Genomic DNA, 19,172 nt, shown 5'->3' on the forward strand with positions numbered 1-19,172 from the left:
CCATAATATACTTATAAAAGTTAATTAATAAACTATATATCTTCTCTCTAATATATAAATGTGAAAATGAAAACCTTTGAGTGATATGTTCTCAGAAACTACTGAACCGATCGTTATGATTTTTTTTTTAAATTGAAGAGCTCATTGCGGAGAAGGTTTATGGCTTTTGATCGATTCTCTAACTTTAAAAACAAAGGAGTTATCAATTATCATAAATAATGACCAGTTACGTTGACTGGGTGGGTGAGGTTCGCGGTACGGCAACGGACGGCGGCTAGACGTGGCCGCCCAAACTTCCCCTTCCATATCACCGTTGCGCGACGTGATAGTTCATATCGTTATTCGTTGCTAATGGAAAACTATAATTATAATTATTTAATTATTATATTATAACTTAAATCAATACCATAGATTAAATATATAAAATAATATAATCTATGTTAATACAAAAAAAACACAATTTCTCGCATATTCTATAGAAATTCACCGCATTATAGTGAACGAAGGACGGACCGACCGACATTTTAAGAGAAGCTTCGTAAAAGTCGGAACGCTGCTTAATGTTTATGTATCGACTATCGATGAATTGTCGAATATTCAAGATGCCTGCATTTAAATAGTAAACAGTACTAATAATAAGTAAATTACTAATAATAACTTATTTTTAATTTAATTTAATTTCTATAATTTTTAAATTTTTATTCGTTTCTTTTAATTATTAAAATTTATCACAATGAAAAGGAAAATTAATTTAGGTCGTTCATCGAATATAATAAAACGTCAACGTTTACTTAGATTAAGTCAAAATAGTGTTGGTAGTATTAATGAAAACAATATTAATAACAACGAAAATTTAGATGAACCACAAGTTCCATGGCGTCGCCGTGAAATGTCGGCATTTACTTATGATAAATTAATAGATTATAAAAATAATTCTCACGTTATCATTGGAAATATGAATTTAAAATGTAATTATTGTCGTGCATTGAAATGGTCCAAAGAGCCTGCAGGTTTTTGTTGTTCAGGAGGAAAAGTTGTTTTGGAAGACATTGCTGATCCACCTGAACCATTAAAAAGTCTCTTAAATTTTTCTCACGAAAATTCAAAACATTTTTTTGACATGATACGTGTTTATAATTCGGCTTTCCAAATGACATCGTTTGGTGCAACAGAAATTAGACATGGAAATTTCATGCCAACATTTAAAGTTCAAGGTCAAGTCTATCATTTGGCTGGTTCTTTATTACCCACCGGTACAGAAGAACCAAAGTTTTTACAGATATATTTTATGGGTGACTCAGATAATGAAGTGAAAAGGCGTTTGTCTATTGCTCCCAATACAGATAAACAAATATTATATGATTTGCAATATATGGTGCATAGAAATAATTCGTACATTCGTAGTTTTAAGAGTGCATTCGATTTGATGCCGTCCAATATAGCTGAATTTAAGATTGTTATTTGGACCGACAGAAAACCACAAGCAGAGCATCGTGGTCGATATAATACTCCTCAAACTGATGAAGTAGCCATATTAATTGTCGGCCAAGAATTTTCAAAGAGAGATATTGTATTAAGAGTTCGAGATGATACGCGTAAGTGAAATTCATCGTTCGTACGATGCGTTAGAGTATCCTCTAATGTTTTGTTATGGACAGAATGGTTATTCTATTGATGTTTCGCAAGTTAATCCAATTACAAAAAATAAATAAAAATAAAATAGTTTTTTTTAAGTTTAGTATCCTAACCTTATGTCTTATCGATAATTATGTATTTAAGAAGGTAAATGGTAATACATGGCTTTATTTCATTTGTCACGAATTTGTTTCCGGGCAACGCCGGGTAATTGATCTACCTATATACACTTACAATAAGTTGGTTATTTTTTTCTACACTACAAATTCCCTAGAAATAATTTATATGGCAAAACAACGTTTGCCGGGTCAGCTATTTATAATATAAGTATAATAATTTATATTATATATAAAATTAAATATTAAAAATATGGATGTAATTCCAAAATATTTTCTTTCAATTTGGTTGGTTTTAGACCAAAATGTAAAATAAATAAATAAAAAAAAAACCTTTACATTTTATTGTTTATTAGTATATTGTGTTCTTGTAGCTTAATCTATTTTTGATGTGTTTAATAAATTGTGTTGAATGCTGCGTAAATTGTATTGAATTTGTAAATTTCCGGTCTAAATGTCCGAATCAGAATTTAACGATTATTTTAAATATTTTAATTTAAATTCTACTAAGGTGAGTTTTGTTATGTATATGTTTTAAAGATTTATTAAAATATATAGCGTGAACTATCAAACATAAAGATTGGACATTTTAAATGTTTAAATTACGAAAAACGTATCTACTGAATATGTCTTGGTCTTTACTGTTAATTTTTGTTCCCCAGGAATGTTTTAATGCTTTAATAACACTACTTCGATGGTCGTGGACAACAATCAATAAAAATATTTCAGATATGTGTCTTCCATATTCACAAAAAAACTTTTACATGGATTTATCGAAAAAAGATACTTCGTCAATTTGCGAACTTAAGCGACTGATGTTTATAAGTCAATCATGTTTCCATTTACTTCGTTCTTATATTCACGAGATATATCCAGACCAAGGTGCTGATGATTAACTTACAACAATAATTGTACAGTGTAACAAAGTAATTAATGAGTCTATTTTAAATATATTTCAGTTGACAAAATGAAGTTACATGAAACTGAAGCTCTGGCTAGTTGTGTTGTTGAAGTCCGACAACTTTTACAAAAAATATTATCAGATGTGCGTCCACATGAAGTTTTAAAAAACGTTGATCGGATATTCATTGACAATAAAGGTAATATGATTTGCCCTATCTAGTTTTAGATTTAGATTTTTATTTTCAGAAAACAATTGAAACTGTTAAAAGTGTTTGAGAACGTCAATTGATATTCATATCATATTAATAATTCCTCATGAAATATAAGTTAACTAGTAAAAGAAAAGAAAGACGATATTTTAAATTCATTTTATTGGGGTCTTCTCTTTAGTATGGTTAATTATATTTGGAAGTTAAAAGATTCAATGTCACTTCTACATTGTTTCAAAAACATGACGTAGGTAATTTATCCTTATCAAAATAAGTGAACAGGAAAAGTTAATTAAACGTAAAGAACGAGATACTAAAATTAAATTAATAGAAATTATATTATAATGATATTATAGCAATGTAGCCTACGTGATGAAAATAAAAAAAAAATTAACTTCCAAATTAATAATTAATAATCAGATAATATTGCCATAAATCAACTATAAATAATGATAGCGTTTAAATTGTATATTTTGTTTATAATGCAAAAAAAAAGATTGAATTAGTTTTTAAAAATATATAAAAGTAGTTAATTTATAAGTTATAATTTATAAATGTTAAAAAAGTTATAAATGATTATAAGTAATACTTTATTTAATGTTTATCTTTATACATTGATTAAGCACTAATTTCAAATTAATTTCAACATAATTTATGGTTAATTTAAATTTTAAAGTAACTTTGTTTAATGTTTATACATATTATAAAAAATGTGAAAAAGTAAACATGGATATTTATTGGGTAGGACATTTATTTAGTGGTTAAAATATAATATCATGTAATTAGGGAGGATTCGAGGGTTTATAAAAAGTCTGAAATATAATTCAGTTTGATATATTATACATTATAAAAATATACAAGTCTACTATTTTTGAATTTTAAGTCAGATTGGTAATAAAAACAATTTTGTAAGAAAAATAATTTACTTATAACAATTGGGTAAGTACTAAATTTGTAATGATAAATAAATGCATATAAAAACTGATTTTGAGTGGGAATAGTCCATCAGTCTAACTGTTTACGGCAGTATTTCTCAACCTTTGTATTATGGGGAAACACGAAATATTTCATACTTTGTGACTCAATAAAAATTTAAGAATAATGGGTAATATTTAGTATTTAATTTTGTTGATAATATAAAATTAAAAATAATAAAGAAAAAATATTCCATAAAAAATAATGATACATTTGATAACAGATAACTAATTTCATATAATATAATCATCATAGAAATAATATCAAATAGGTACCTATTAATTTGTTTAAATCGTGTTAAAAATGTTTGTATATTTTGCGTCATTTATACACTTTGCGACACACTAAGAAACACTGGCTTGAGGATACTTATTACTTATTTAATATTGCTATTAGTCTATTAGTGATACGATAGATTGAACTAATTTTTTCCAAAAACAATTTTATGTTATATAATAATTTATAATTATAATATGACTTCCTAATAAAATTACTATCTGCAAACCATAAATCTGTTATTTTACTTTTATTAAAATCAATATAGATATACCATAAAACGACTTGAATAGTTTTGTGATATAAATAGTTTAAAATTAATCTAAACATTTTGAAAATTTAATTGAGTAGGTATAGTAAATAATAATAGGCAGTTATCAGAAGTTTCAAGTCTCTATGAAGTATGAATGATAACTTTTGAGTTTTGTACATACAAATAATTAAAATCTTAATTTATAAAAATATTTTATGGAATTGCTATTTATTTGGATATAAACATATTTTTTATAGCATTTATGTAAATAAAGGTCACGTTTATTATAAACCATAATAATTATAATAAAAATTTAAAAACTTAGTGTTTTAGTACTATTGTAGATAGTTTATTTAACTTCATTAAATGATATTATCTAATATTACAGAAATTCTATTATTTTTATTGTGTACATTTTTTATACATTAAAAAGATAAAATAAGATTTATAAAAGTACCTGTACATAAAAAAAGTAGCTGACAAAGGAATTTCAAGATTTTTTTATATTAAGTTATAATTTGTTTTAATTAATCTTGTATTAAAATGTCAAACAAAAATGACCTTTATAAAATTCCTACCATCTGTGTCTACTTTCCAATCAATAAAAGGGTTATTTGAAACTTTTTAACCTACCTACCACTAATTTTATTCCAAAAATTATTTAACGAAAAACAAATAATTGTAATTTAATAATCCCTATTCGTAGCTTTTATATATTGCTTAATTAGCTCAGAATTAAAAAAATAAAATGTACAAAACATTATAAATTCTTAGTTATTTTTTAAAATTTATTATTACAGGTAGTGAAGTAGTGAAAATTATGAAGTGTATTAAATGGTTAAATCAAATATTGAATGAATGTCATATGACATTTGTGTCATGTTACCATGCGTTTTATCCTACACCTCATTTAAAACTATATTCTCTATGGGAACTATTGATGGACAAAAAAAATGTAAGATGTTTTTAATGGAACCACAATATACAATTGTATTTATTTTGTTATCTTTGTTAGACTGATCATAAAAATAAGCTACTTACTGCGGTTGTAGCTGCTTTGTGTAACACTACATATAGACTTCGTGAACTTATGCCAATATTGAAATCAACAAAGCATAATGAAAAATCTGGATCATTGGATCAAGATCACCAGTATTATTATCCATTATTGGTCAATGCTACAACATCAGCGGCTCATAATAATTTAAAAAGTGAACCAAATTGGGAAATACTACTTACACATCTTTTAGACATAATATCGTTACCAGTGCGAAATGCAATATTGAATAACAAAAAACCCGACAATGATTTGAAATCACTTTCTACTAATTGCTCACATCTTGTCGCGAGAGTTGTTGCTGAACTATCATCACAAGCTATTTTATCTGAAGTAATAAATAAGAGTTACCTAATTATTAAATACTGAATACATTATAAATATTACATTCTTATTTTTTCTTAGGATGGCACAGAAATAGTTAATGAAAGAGAAATTTTGCTAACTACTCCTTCTAGATTTGCTAAAATCAACCAAACCAAAACATGGAATGCTGGTAATGGTTCTCCTGATGCAATTTGTTTCTGGGTAGATCGTGCTGGTATTACTATTGCCGGCTGTGGTGTGTTTGCTGGGGTTGGAAATTACGAATATGAACTTGAACTGTTGGCAGAGGTTATTAATAATTTATTTAAAAACTATTTGTTTGTTTAACAATCAGAAAAATATGTACTTAAATACTATAATTGTTTATAGAAAAAACAGTTGGAATTTGATGAACCTCATGGTAATCGTTGGAAAAGTTTATTAGTGACTAGAGGGTCTTTTGGACCTGATGATAGTGCTATGAATTACGTTGCGGATCTAAAGTTTGATCACCCGATACGAATTAAGGTAAAAAGGAAAGCTAATTTTTGTAATGATAAAATATACCAATTCACATATTGATTTATTTACAATTAATAGGAAAGAGTTAAGTATGCAATCCGCCTAAGAAACTATGGTGGCCGAACTAATAACGGTGACATGGGGTTAAGTTGTGTTAAAGGACACGACAATACACTTTTTTCATTTAATACATGCTCATTAAGCTTGAATGGAACCACTCAATCTCGCGGTCAAATACCTTATATTCTATATTATAGGTAATACGAATATGAGTCAACAATTTTAAAGTGCTTTCTAATTTTAAATTACTTTTTGCTAGTAACAGTCATGATAAGAATTGCGATTTTGAACGTAAAGTATGTAATAAAATCAAAGCTCGGGAGAGTACATTATCATTGTTGAAAACAGTTGTGGAAAAGTCATTGGAGTTAATAAATATGAGTGTTGAAAAATTAAGAAAAGATCCACTTGTGTATAAATATTTAGGAGAATCGGCTATTGTGAATGTATTGCTTCCATTAGTATTGGCGCATATTGGCCCGTTGACATCTTTTTCCAAAGATGCGAAGGTATAATAACTTATAATAATTATTTATATTGTATGATATTAATATCTTTAGAATTATATTATTCAACGTTATTTGTATGCATTATCTATTTTCAGAGTGCTATTCATGTGTTGGAGCTCATAAACAAGTTGCTACCAGCAGTGACGTCCATTAATTTGTACTCCGCTAACAAGTTAGACGTAACGCATAAAGACCTAAGTGATAAATTGGATGGGTCAAAACAGTTGGGAAAGTTCAAATCCTCCAAAACTGAAATTAGAGATTTCAAATGCACAACGACGTCCCATCATTATGCGTGGGTTGAAAGCGATCATCCATATACAGCTGCGACCGTGTCAAATTACAAGTAATTTATTTATTATCATTGTTGTTATTATTTATTGTTAAGTTCATCTTAAATGATTTTGGTGTGTTTTTTATTGTATTAGAGTTAAATTCCCAAAAGAAGTCAAATGGTTGTGTCTTGAGTTTGACCCTCGAAGTTGTACTGCTCAGACTGAAGATTCATTGCAACTTTATATACCGAATTATCGAGATCATAGTAATGATGATAACAAACACGTAGTTACTACTCCTTACATACCGGTTTTGAAAAAATTTAGCAATGACCCAATGGAGTGGCCGTTTGCTGCTGTTATGTTGCCCGGTATATATTATATTTAAATTTAAAATTTGTCATGAAGACATTTTGTTTTAACATATATTAATATATAGGTAATGAAGTCATGTTTTCACTGGAAACTGCGTCAGATTATCTTAAGAACGATAGGATTTCTCGGTATGGCTTTCGCTGTCTAGTAATTGGGTACGAAGTAGAAGAGCTAAGTAAATATCAAGCTCTTGGCTATGGTCTTGTTCATCTGGAAACCGAACTTTCATTTCTCGGAGGGATGTGTGTCTCAACACTCTTAAAATGTGATATAATCTTACCCAACGGTAATTATTTAATCTTGAAAATTCAAGCTTATAACAATATTAATCGAATTGTATGATTCGTAGACGATTCTACGCATAGCTTAGAACTAGGTTCAGTAGCAGCTGCTGATGAGATGTATGCTAAACATTCCGGGTTATTGAAAAAAGGATTTGCGTTGGAGCCATTTCTTAATATTCAGCAGGTCATGGACGGTGTTTTGCCATTGAGGTAAGTGATAAGAATATTACATTAGTACTTATTGCATGAGCGTGGACTATAATGTCTATAATGCGTTATTTCACTAGCGAATGAAATGTAATTTATCATTATAAATACTTGATGGAGAGAATTGAATAGAGAATAAGGTAACGTGGAGACCAGTGTTTTTGTTGTTAGCACAGCGTTTTGTTAAAACTTAGAATGTTGGAATGGAAACTAAAGTAACTTTGAAGTACTAGGTACTTAAAAATTTAAATAAAATTGATTTACTACGAATTCGAATAATATTTGGACGTGTAATTAACTAAAACAAAATTATTTAGAGTATTTTCATTAACTTTTTTTTAAGACGATTATTCGACTGGATAGTGTTAAAAGCACTACAATAAATCGTGCTTTGCAGTACTTAAATTTAATAAAGTATGCATTACTATTCAGAGGTATTCTTTTTAAAATCCAATATAGCTTAAGTAAAATATATAAAAGTAAAGCGTGAATGATTGGTAATTAAATCATATATAGAAATAATATTAAATAAACTTAATAAAATTATTTTATCTATAATTAATTCCATTATTTTTTCGATTATAATTAACATTTATCTGTTCTGTGACTGCAGAAAATCCTTCAAAACATAATTCTACATTTCCTACTGGTATACGATCAAATCGGATTAAAAATATATATTATAATTTTATTCAATTTTTTAATTTATTCTCTTTTTATTTGTATTTTCATAATTTCCAAACTATTTTAATACAAAAGATTTATGAATATTCATATTTTGTTTTCAAGACAAAAAAAATATTCTGAATTTTGATTTTTTGTATATAGTTTTGATATATTATATCAATAATATAACTAAGCAGTATACCTTTTTAGATATTTTTATAGTCTTTTAATAATTATATGAGAAATGTTAATTATTTTCATTTTAGTATATTTATTAAATATACTGAATATATTTAATCTATATGACCATTGACCGAAGGAATTTTTAAGTTTAGATAAATAATATATTTTCATACTGTTTTTGGCGATAGTATTTTTGGGATTGCTATTTTTATTTAAAAATGATTATTATCATACATTTAAAAAATATAATAGTACCTATTCGATATTTTCTACTACTTTGCTACAAATGTACATTTTAAATTATTTAGACGAAATATACTCAAATATTTTTGTCTTGTTTAATATCATTCATTAATTTTTATTATGCCATCATGGAAAGTTGGTTTCTCAGTATTTTAAAGACATATTATAGATTAAAAAAATAATATTACCTAAAAAAGGATATTTGTAGATCTTTGATATTTTAGGATAATATATATAGCATATTCGTTTATTTGATAGTTATCTGATGTATAAAATTAATTTATTAATGCAAAAAATGTGTTTATACTTTTTTTCACATGCTAAATTAAAATCCTGACAGGGCACAATGGGTTAAATTATTTACTAAAATAAAATCTGTATACGTATGTTCATTTAATATTGTTATAAAAGGAAAACATTAGATATTTATTGTTCAGAAGCAATTTTTTTAACTCAATAAAATACAATTGGTTTATTTGTTTACTGGCGACTGGTGGCGATAATAATATAGTTATAGTATAATATTATATGTAACATTATTGCAGTCAGTCGTTTGTCTACAAAATATATGATCACAAATTATAAATACAAAATACCGATCATATAGAAACTGACGTCTTAGGATGAATTTGTTAATTTGTACATAATAATATATTATTATAATATAATACAGAAAAATCGGAATAGGTTTATAAAAATCAAAACGAAAAAAAAAATAAAAAAAAATAATAAATAAAACCATAATTAATAGGAATCGGGAATAAAAAATAACCCGTTACAAATCACTGGTCAACGGTTGTGTTGCTCTCCGATGTTGGTAATTAGTCGTAGACCTGTATTGGCTGTCCGTCGAACCCGTCCGCTCCACGATCACATGCAACTCCGTTTCTCTGTAAGTCTTTCCCTCGGGCATGACCATCACGTGTCTGCGCTTGTCGCTTCCGTCACCCCCGCCACCGTTCTTCAGTATTGAACGGTTCTTGAGCGGCGACGACGCCGGCACGTTGGTCCACTGGCCCCGCTTGCGTTTCTTGTACCACGCCCAACCGACGAGCGCGGCCGTGAGCGCAGCCACGGCCACCACGGCCACGAATGTTAGGTGATAACGGCTCATCAGACCGCCTGCGCCGCGTCCGCCGCCCGCCGAGCAATGCGTCTCGTCGTACTGTTGCGCTTTGACCAACTGACCAAAGTTGCCGACGCCGTCGTCGTCGGGCGTCGCGCACCACGCCGTCTGCTCGACCACCCAACTGGGACGGTCGGTGTGCCGCGGATAGTCCGTGGAGAAGGCCACTAGGTCGGTACGCCACCGGGCCGGGCACCCGCACGCCCGTCCCACGATCAGCCAGTCCATGCGCGGCCGGAACCCGTTGGTGTCGAACACGAGCGCGTCGTCCTCGAACTCGGCCACCGTATTGTTCTCGAACACGAACTCCTGGTAATCGGCCTCGGCCACCTTGTGCGCGTCCACCGTGACGCCGGCGAACGCGCCGCGCTCCAGCCGGCCGAACGCGTTGTCCTCGACGAACGCGGGTCCGCGGCACTTGACCTCGAACGCGCCGCTCTGCACGCACCCCGCCCGGCTATTCTGCACACGAAACACCTTAGGCCCGTGCACGCGGAACGCGTAACTCTGGACCACCGGCAACGTAACGTCGTCCAACCGGAGCTCGTCGTGCACCGTGATCTCGGTGAGCATGCGGCTGGGCGCCGCGCCCTCGAACCGGCACCCCTTCAGCACGAACTCGTTGACGGCGAACTTTTTGAACGCTTGCTGGTCGACCTGCCCGAACACCGTGTCCCGGAACTCGATCCGGCCCGTTGTCCCGGTCAGGCTGCTGAACGCGAATGGCCGGATCACGTCGATACGCACCCGGTTGAACGTTGCCGACCGCAGCCGGCCGCGGAACGTGTAGCTGGGCAGTTCCGGTACCGATGTTACGTTGGTTATGGTCACCGCGAGGCCCTGGTGATGATGATGCTGCGCCTGTGGCGGCTGTCCCGGGCCGCCGCTACCGTTTTCCGACCAGCCGAACGCCTCGTCCGCCAATTCCAGCCGGCGCACCGATTCGATATCCACTGTCCACAGTGACCTAGCCCCGTCGAACGCCATGGCCATCACTTTGACCCGATCGCATTGCGTGACGATCACGTTCGCGGCCACCCGAGGCACGTGTCCCGGTCCTTGAGCTTTTAACACGATATCCTGAAACATCAAATCGAAAATAATAAATAATATCGGGCGCACTCAATATACATTTACCGTCGTCGATAACAGTATTATAACCAGACGCGTTTAAAGTGTGTTTGCTTTTTTTTATTTACCCTGTACGATTTAATGAGGAATGTGCATCCGTCATACCCCGTGTGTGTAATAACGTGTTGGTACGAGTTTGCATGGGACCCGGAGCTGTTATTATTGGGTTCTACACGAGAATCGATAATAAATTGTAGTTTATCCGGTCCCGTATAGTGGTGGGTGCGGCTTGTACGACGACGGCGGTCAAGAAAAACAATGGTACACGCGCGTAACTGAAAGGATTAAATGGCCGTCCCGGACCCCAAACGACCCCTTTGTCGATTTCGGAGGTTTGCGTTTCGCGTACTAAATGTGTGTTTGTGTGTGTGTAGAGTTTGATGTTTTGGATTAGGCGGTGGCTTTTGTGGAAGGAGGTATTTGCTGCAAAACTTTCGTGTAACGAAAACACGTCGGCTAAGTGCCTTCTCGGTCGCCGCAGCGCTCGCCTTGACCGCTGCGGGGCGAAGGGTATGGCCACAGGATAATTCCTCGAGTTTTATTTCAAAGGGTCGGTGTGGGTGCATGATGCATGTATTCGCGAAACACTGTCGTCTCTGTAGAGTCGGAGTTCCCAGTTTGCGGTGTCCCGATCGGATATGTATACTCATACTTTTTTCATGTATACTACAAACGTGGTTGTATATACACGCATTAAAACGAACACGTAGTTGCAGTTTTCTCACCTCGGGAATAGTGGATTCCTCTCTACACTTGTCATCAACAGCCACCACCGTCACTCGCACCCCACAACCAATAATTAATGTCGGTTTATTTAGTGGTGCGGGCGCACCTCCACACCGCCACTGTTGTCACAACGTTATTTCGCGAGCGTTGGTATATTTTATTTTTTTTCCTCCCGGTCCGGAAAATACTTCGACAGCGTTCGCTAACGATGACATATGTGTACCCGGCTGAAAATAGATGTCGGGCTTTACATCATTGAGGATTTTAAAAGTGACCCGAATGCGCTCTTATTTTGTTCACGTCCCGAGCTTTTGTCCCGATCGATCTTCCCCTACACCGGGACTCCGTTCCCCTCTTTGTATACTTGGTTTTTTCTTTGGGTCTTCTCATTAATTAATCGCTATCGGATAATCGTGTCTCAACTCATTTCTTTACAAAAAAAAAAAAATAAATTGTTGAACCAAAAACCTGTCATTAAAAGAAGCAATGAGAAGCACCACCGCGTGTTTTTTTCATTTTTATATAAATAACATTTCTCCCCCCTCATTCATAATGTTATTATTAATGTAACAAAATCTAGGTAAAAGAAATCTTTTTTAAAAACAGCCGGTCGAGGGTAAAAAAATTGTGAGGTGACACTTTTTTTTATTTATATAAAAGGTTACCGGCTTACAAAACACGCGAAAAAGTAATTTGTGTAGCGTTACGTTGAAATTATCATCAACTATGCGTTACGACACGCCCAACTCTAAAAGAACGGTACTACGATGTATGGGAGGGTCCAAGTTAAATATATTTAAATGGAAATTTCGAAAATATATCATACGAAGAGGAAAAACACACCGTATAAAAAACCACACCTGTTCCAAGGGGGTCTAAAAGTTTTTTTTGGCCAAGTTTTCTGTCATATTGTTTACGCCACGCGGTCGTATATACTCGTATACAGTACTCATTTACATTATTTTCCTTCGTATAAGTGTATTTATTTTTTTGTCTACGAATTGACATTCGGATTTACCTGCGATTCGTGAGGCACTTTGCGGCACGAGCACCGGACTTGTGACAGAGTGTCATCGCATTCGCACTGTGGTGTGTCGCACAGACTTTGAGCACTGGCCACGTGGCCACTGATTATCAGCACGGCCGCGACCAGTGCAATCCACTGATGCATCATTGTCATCGTCCGCGGTCGTCGTCGTCCGATCGTCCCCGCTGGTCATCGCCACTTGTCCATTTTAGGCCCACCGCGCCGCCGTCGTAAACGCGTCCGTCGTAGACCATTCACTGTACTGAAAACAATATACAACCAACACGTTAATTATATATACGAAAGTTATTATTTGATTTTTTCCCACTTATTTATTGTATTTGAATTCCTACGTAGTACGTGTACATAGAGGTGTCACGTATGTATAAATACTGTCGATGAGTATAGTTAAAGATAACGAAAGAAAACATTCACTTGAACCCAATCGCGCAAACACGTATTATTTTATAACTATTATTACGATGTGTCATTAGTCGATAAATAGTACTATGAATAAAATTTAAATTAATCTTTATAGTTCAATTTTTTTCTTACAGTTGTATTTGGAGGAAATAATAATATTATCTTAGTTATATTTCGATTATAAGACTGGGGAGAAAAATAATAAAACACGAAATTCGAGTATATTTTTCTTAGAGAGTTAATAGTGCAGATGGAGGGAATTCGGGTGTAATAATAAGAATTAAACATTACCAAGACAGGGAATAAATACGCCCTTAGAATTACGGAGGTAGCTGAATTACATCTTAGTCGTAATGACAAAGTGTTTGCACGTTTGAAAAACGAGCTCCCTAGCCAGTGATGGACGTTCTCTCCCTTAAAAGTGCTGTAGATGCGTCAAAATAGTCTCGTAAAATATTATACGCATATGAACTTTTGAGTACCACTTTGGTACATAGGTTTTGTGCTATATATAGATAGTCACTTATTTCCCACTTTGTCACGGCGTTTGCGGCAGCATTTACGTGAATATTAGTCATACAAGTCACTGGTTTCTTGTGTATATTTATTATTTTCTGTATATATATATATATTATTATAATGTATACACTAGTTCTTAAATAGACTGTTATCCCCCTCAGAATCGATTATTCTAAATAAACACTTAGATATCAAACAAATATTCTTGAATAACTTATTGACTCTGTTATTGAGCATTTTAGAACGGAATAAAATAAAATATACATTCAAGTAAACGCGAAAAAATACATAATGCTTCTAATTAACAATTCTCTTTTGCACTGTTGTAGTCATGTGTTCCCATGAGCATCTTTCCGGCGGAGCAAACATACTTGAACGTCCTTTGACAACAAACCATTGACCCAAATAAATTGTATTTCCGTACAATGAGGGTAACAAAAAAATAATAATTTTGGTTTGCAACGTTTACCCAAACTCCCACAATAAACGTGCCGATTTCTAATACAATACGACGGTGACGAGGGTTAGAAGTGATCGTTAAAACATTCTTCGACACTTTATGGGCCACAGGAGGCGGTTTTCCGTGGCGATTCCTGGACGATTAAACGCTCCTAGGGTTTAAGTCGTAAAAAAACCGTAATAAAAAAAATGGATTAAGTCACGTTTTCTGCCTACCCCTAATAAAAACCCCTCTGAATAATTGCGGTATTAACCATATCAAATATAAATAAAACATTCGTACACCGAGATTTATTTATCGAATTTGTCTGGGTCTTGCGTATTACTATGTTTTGTGTGTGCGTGATTTTTTTTTTATCGAAAAATATGTCTATATAGTACCATAATATTATTATGTGCTTATTAAAACGCTAGTAAAGGTTATATACACAACCTGAATATCCGTAAACAACCCCGTGTAACGTTAACCATACATTAATAATTTCTGAGACGCTGCAGAAAGTTCTTTTTACCTTCTCGGCGGAAAATATTTAGAACGAAGCACATTTATTATAACTTATAATTAGCAATTTGTCTATCCCCGGACACGCCGTAGACGGGAATACATTATTATTAACTACCTACCCCCAGATAAGTTTTTTTAGACGTACGCCCGTATAATCAACCGCACTATCCAAACACAACGCGACAGTGCGTAATATAACGAATAATTTATAATGCTTGCAAACACGTGTTAGGAGGTGTAAATATATTAGAATATAATATAGGTAAGTACTTCAGATTTTAATTTTCGGTTATAATAATATTTTTATTTATTGTAAACGCCCACTACGTGTGATAGTCTTGTCGAGTGTACTTTTGTTTTATCCTTTTTCGTTGTTAAATACTATATACATGATAATAATAAAGAATCAGAAGGAGATTATAGATGCGTATCGAATTTTTTGTTGTAAATATAAACCTTGACGATATAAGTAAAGAACTCAGCTACATGCGCTGTCTTGCAAAAATATGCGTTTACATAATGCGATAATATTATATATCATTGTAAATAACAGGTATTCGTTAAGGTTTAGGGGCCATGAAATTTGTGATTGTAAATGTGTCTTCTGTCTTCTGTCTTCTGTTTATTGCTTATGCAGTTTAGCTACAACCCAACGATGTCAGTGGCGTAATGCGTATATTATCGAATCATTCAACGTGATTATCAAGGAATAGTGGGGGGAGTATGTAGGTGTCGTAAGGTATTTGCTTAAAATATGGAAAAACAATAATTTTCTATTTGCTTAAAAATCATGAAATGTTTACCGTCGTTCGTTGCAGGAAACGAGAGAGGACGAGAGAGAGAGAGATATCGAGTGGATTTTCTTTCCTTCTTCGTTAAGATTTTTTTTAGTTTATTATACATTCAACATTTTTTGTTTTATTTTCATTTGGTTTTTCATTTTAAAACATTTATAGATTTTATATTATCATAAAATAGTAATATTTTCGGTTAATTATCGAATCAATAAATATACATGCTGCGTTGACTCGACTAACGGATTTGGTTATTGCAGTAATTAATAAATCATCATATTATATGTCCGATAATCGTGTTGACAGTTCACACACAATTGAATGTTTGTGTAATCGCGTGCGTGTTTAGAAATTAGAACGATGGAATAAAATATTTTTCAGACCTTTGACAAAAACTACTCGCGTTTTCTATATGATAATATTATAGAAACAAATCGAAACCCCAATCGTATGTTCATAATATACACCTTTATTTCAACTGTTAATTTTGTTCGATACTGTTTAATTATTATTAATTTTTGTATCATAAATTGGGCCGAATTGTTATTTTGTACATATGCGTAGAGAATTACGCTACAATATTTAACTAATAGGTTTTATGAATTTATAATAAATCTTATCGAAAAACAAACATCACTACACGGATAGAACGTACGCACTGACCTATATTTTGGGTACTTCTATTTTCGCAAACACGTGTTCATCCGTCCGTATTTTGATGTTTGTTTAAAAATATTATAATTGCGAGGTGCAAGTAAGTGGAAAATTTCTCAAAAAGCCACTGTGCGTAAGCTTGTTTTTAATTTTTTAACCGATTATTTCTTTGAAATGTGTTTTATTTTTTTTTGCAACCAGGAGGTAAAAGAAAACCATAAATGCGCATTAATTCAAACAAAGTGTGGAAAACTGTAAACTCCATAGTCGTGGATTTTCAAATAACTTCCGCCTAGGCAAATCTCGCTTAAACGCATAAACTCCTCTATAAAAGACAAAATGTTGGGATGTTTTTTCTGTTTCTATTTATACATATGATATGTACTATTAGTACAGTAGTCGCGGTAGCGTGGATATGTATAGTGTAACTTTCTTAGAACCCCGAGTTTAAACCGAAATTATTAACTTATTACTACCACCCCTTCGCCGGGTTAATGTTTTATGTATATATCCACCCAAAAGGATAATTAATCACTTTGTCGCCTGCATCTTTCCAAGTTTGCAAAACTACCACGTCTATAATAACGGTTATGTAAAAAAGTGAAACGCGTTTTTTACTATCCACCACGCAATACATTGGTTTATTGAAGTAAATAATAATATATATATATATATATATATATTTTAATGTAAATTCGATTTATGAACGCAATTTATTATTTTGAAACAAGGATTATATATTATTTTTCGGTATTGTTACCAAGTCGTTAGATATATTTTGAAACATTTAAATTTATTTATACGATTTTCAGTGGAATTAAACCTTATCCGATAAAATATGAATGATTCAACAGCTGTTAAATATTATAATGTTTATACCGAACAAGTCCGTACCTCTTACCTATTACTATAATACTTTTGTCAGCTTTAACTTAAGCGTGTCGGAAACTTTTCACGAGTTTATCATATTTTATTTCTGTAAATTAGGAAAAAAATCAGTGTTTTAAATTCAACTTTTGTGCGTTATTATCATCTTTGATTGGACTATCTGTTTTAATTACTTTTTTTTATTACTCGTTTAATTTTATTTATAAAAGAAAGAAAAAAATTATTAAATTAATTCAGAGAAATTAGTTTGGAATAAGCGACGACTTTGTCGGAAAAAGTTTTATTTTTTTTATGATTAATCACTTTTAACTCGAACACCAAGTTTCCTTTCTCCCCCCCCTCAAATATAACTATAACGACGACAACAACAACAACAACAATAATAATGATACTATATAATCTGTGAGTGTGATGTGTTTGGTGAACTGTTTGACTGTTATAATTAGCGGTGGGCAATGAATGGAAATATTATTACAAGGAGAGCAAAACTTCTATAATATGTACACCGAAAGTTTTTCGATTTTGCCCCATCGGCGGCGATGGTAACGGTGGCTGCCTTTTCACCGAACGAAATTGATTTCTACAAAATCCAATATAATATATATATATTTGTCCGAACACCGTGGAGATGTCGGTGAAGCTCCATTAATTTTTACCCCACACAATGCGCCCGCACGAATGATTAATGAAAAAACGTCGCGTAGTACTTAAATATGATATCGTATCGTTTAAACAAGTATGTGTGTGTGTATTTAGTGTATATAAACGTTAACATTTATACGCTATTGTATTTTCTCGAGGAAAAAGCGTTTACACGTGAGAGGATGAGGGTAAAAATGTATTTTTCTAAGTGCAGCACGAATATATTATGTGCTTTATCCGTTTCCCGGTTTTGTTTTTACTCGCGTGTCGCGAATTTGCTTTTTTGTTTATTCACATCATTGTACGTCGTATAACCGCGTTTATCGATTTTTTTTTTAATTAGGCGTGTATTGTTATGCTATAGATCGCGTAATATTGTAATACATGTAAGTACAGGTTATTGTAGGTTATCGACAAAATATCGCTAAATATCTAATTAATACATTTAATAGGTCGGTATTTCAATAATTATTGATGAATTAATTAACATTATTTGTAGTTAATTCCACGAACGAGTCACGCGAATATTTTTTCATATACAGGTCTTAAAAGTTCACACAGCAATAAAGTCGTATTTTTATTTTTAATCGTCCCCGCAGGCTGAAGTATGCAATCGGCCGTCGGCATTACGCTCTAAACATATTATTATGCATAATATATTATCTATATGCACTACCTGAACCTATCTATATAACATATTGTGTGTTATTGTCTTATCGTTAAGTTATTACAATTTACAATATATTATAATAGAAATCTAAAATATCGACCCCATTAATAGGTATGATAAACGTATATACTTATAAAAGGACGGTTAAAAATATAAGTGTGTAATACCTATGTCAATAAGATTTATCGTATTCTAAAAATTTCAGTCGTGTGAAAGATCTTCGGAAAAAAAAACGTTAAAACGATGAATTAATATGTACACATATTATGTTTATATAATAATTGAAATTATTTTACGAAAAAAAAAAACTTGTCGATAAAAAAATTAATGATTACGAACGCGACGAACTTAACTCGCGTGCACTGTGTTTATTATACTGTTTTTCGCGCACTTTTACTGACTGCAACCGACGACCGTACAGTCGGAACACCGTCGTGGACACTGATACCGTCGAGCGAAACAGCGGCGGCGGCGGCGGCTGGCGGACCGAGAGCGCATCGGCCGCCGCACTTTGCGCGGTGGTTTCTCCGACTCGTACGCGGTCGAATTTTTTT

At 32.9% G+C, this 19,172-nt stretch overlaps 2 protein-coding genes across 4 annotated transcripts in view; one reads left to right on the forward strand and one right to left on the reverse strand.

Moving 5' to 3' along the window:
* Nucleotides 1–19,172, forward strand: part of LOC132923361 (E3 ubiquitin-protein ligase MYCBP2) — a 277,986-nt gene that overhangs the window by 10,944 nt on the left and 247,870 nt on the right. The window contains exons 24-35 of one of the 2 annotated variants that reach the window (XM_060987311.1): nt 2,414–2,633; nt 2,711–2,851; nt 5,168–5,322; nt 5,383–5,757; nt 5,830–6,039; nt 6,121–6,258; nt 6,331–6,509; nt 6,572–6,821; nt 6,917–7,167; nt 7,250–7,467; nt 7,536–7,757; nt 7,821–7,965. In XM_060987311.1, the coding sequence (XP_060843294.1) occupies nt 2,414–2,633; nt 2,711–2,851; nt 5,168–5,322; nt 5,383–5,757; nt 5,830–6,039; nt 6,121–6,258; nt 6,331–6,509; nt 6,572–6,821; nt 6,917–7,167; nt 7,250–7,467; nt 7,536–7,757; nt 7,821–7,965 (2,504 nt within the window). The remainder of the gene's footprint in view (nt 1–2,413; nt 2,634–2,710; nt 2,852–5,167; nt 5,323–5,382; nt 5,758–5,829; nt 6,040–6,120; nt 6,259–6,330; nt 6,510–6,571; nt 6,822–6,916; nt 7,168–7,249; nt 7,468–7,535; nt 7,758–7,820; nt 7,966–19,172) is intronic. The other variant, XM_060987312.1, reaches the window with a different exon arrangement.
* LOC132921304 (uncharacterized) lies at nt 9,426–19,069 on the reverse strand. 2 transcript variants are annotated; one of them, XM_060984261.1, is made up of 3 exons: nt 18,786–19,069; nt 13,056–13,326; nt 9,426–11,260 (listed from the first exon to the last, which is right to left on the reverse strand). In XM_060984261.1, exons 2-3 carry the CDS (start codon nt 13,215–13,217, stop codon nt 9,830–9,832), a joined length of 1,593 nt encoding a protein of 530 aa, XP_060840244.1. In that variant the 5' UTR covers nt 13,218–13,326; nt 18,786–19,069; the 3' UTR covers nt 9,426–9,829. The 2 variants fall into 2 exon arrangements, with proteins under 2 accessions (XP_060840244.1, XP_060840245.1); XM_060984262.1 differs by lacking the exon at nt 18,786–19,069 and adding an exon at nt 13,393–13,452.

This window comes from Rhopalosiphum padi, chromosome 2 (assembly GCF_020882245.1).
Source record: "Rhopalosiphum padi isolate XX-2018 chromosome 2, ASM2088224v1, whole genome shotgun sequence".
Lineage (NCBI taxonomy): Eukaryota > Metazoa > Arthropoda > Insecta > Hemiptera > Aphididae > Rhopalosiphum > Rhopalosiphum padi.

What these genes read in the sequence shown, in the direction of transcription:
- LOC132921304 (XM_060984261.1), bottom strand. Translation starts at nt 13,217, where the DNA reads ATGACAATGATGCATCAGTGGATTGCACTGGTCGCGGCCGTGCTGATA. An exon ending in AAGTGCCTCACGAATCGCAG is followed by an intron (nt 11,261 to 13,055) that starts GTAAATCCGAAT and finishes TTGATGTTTCAG; the next exon opens with GATATCGTGTTAAAAGCTCA.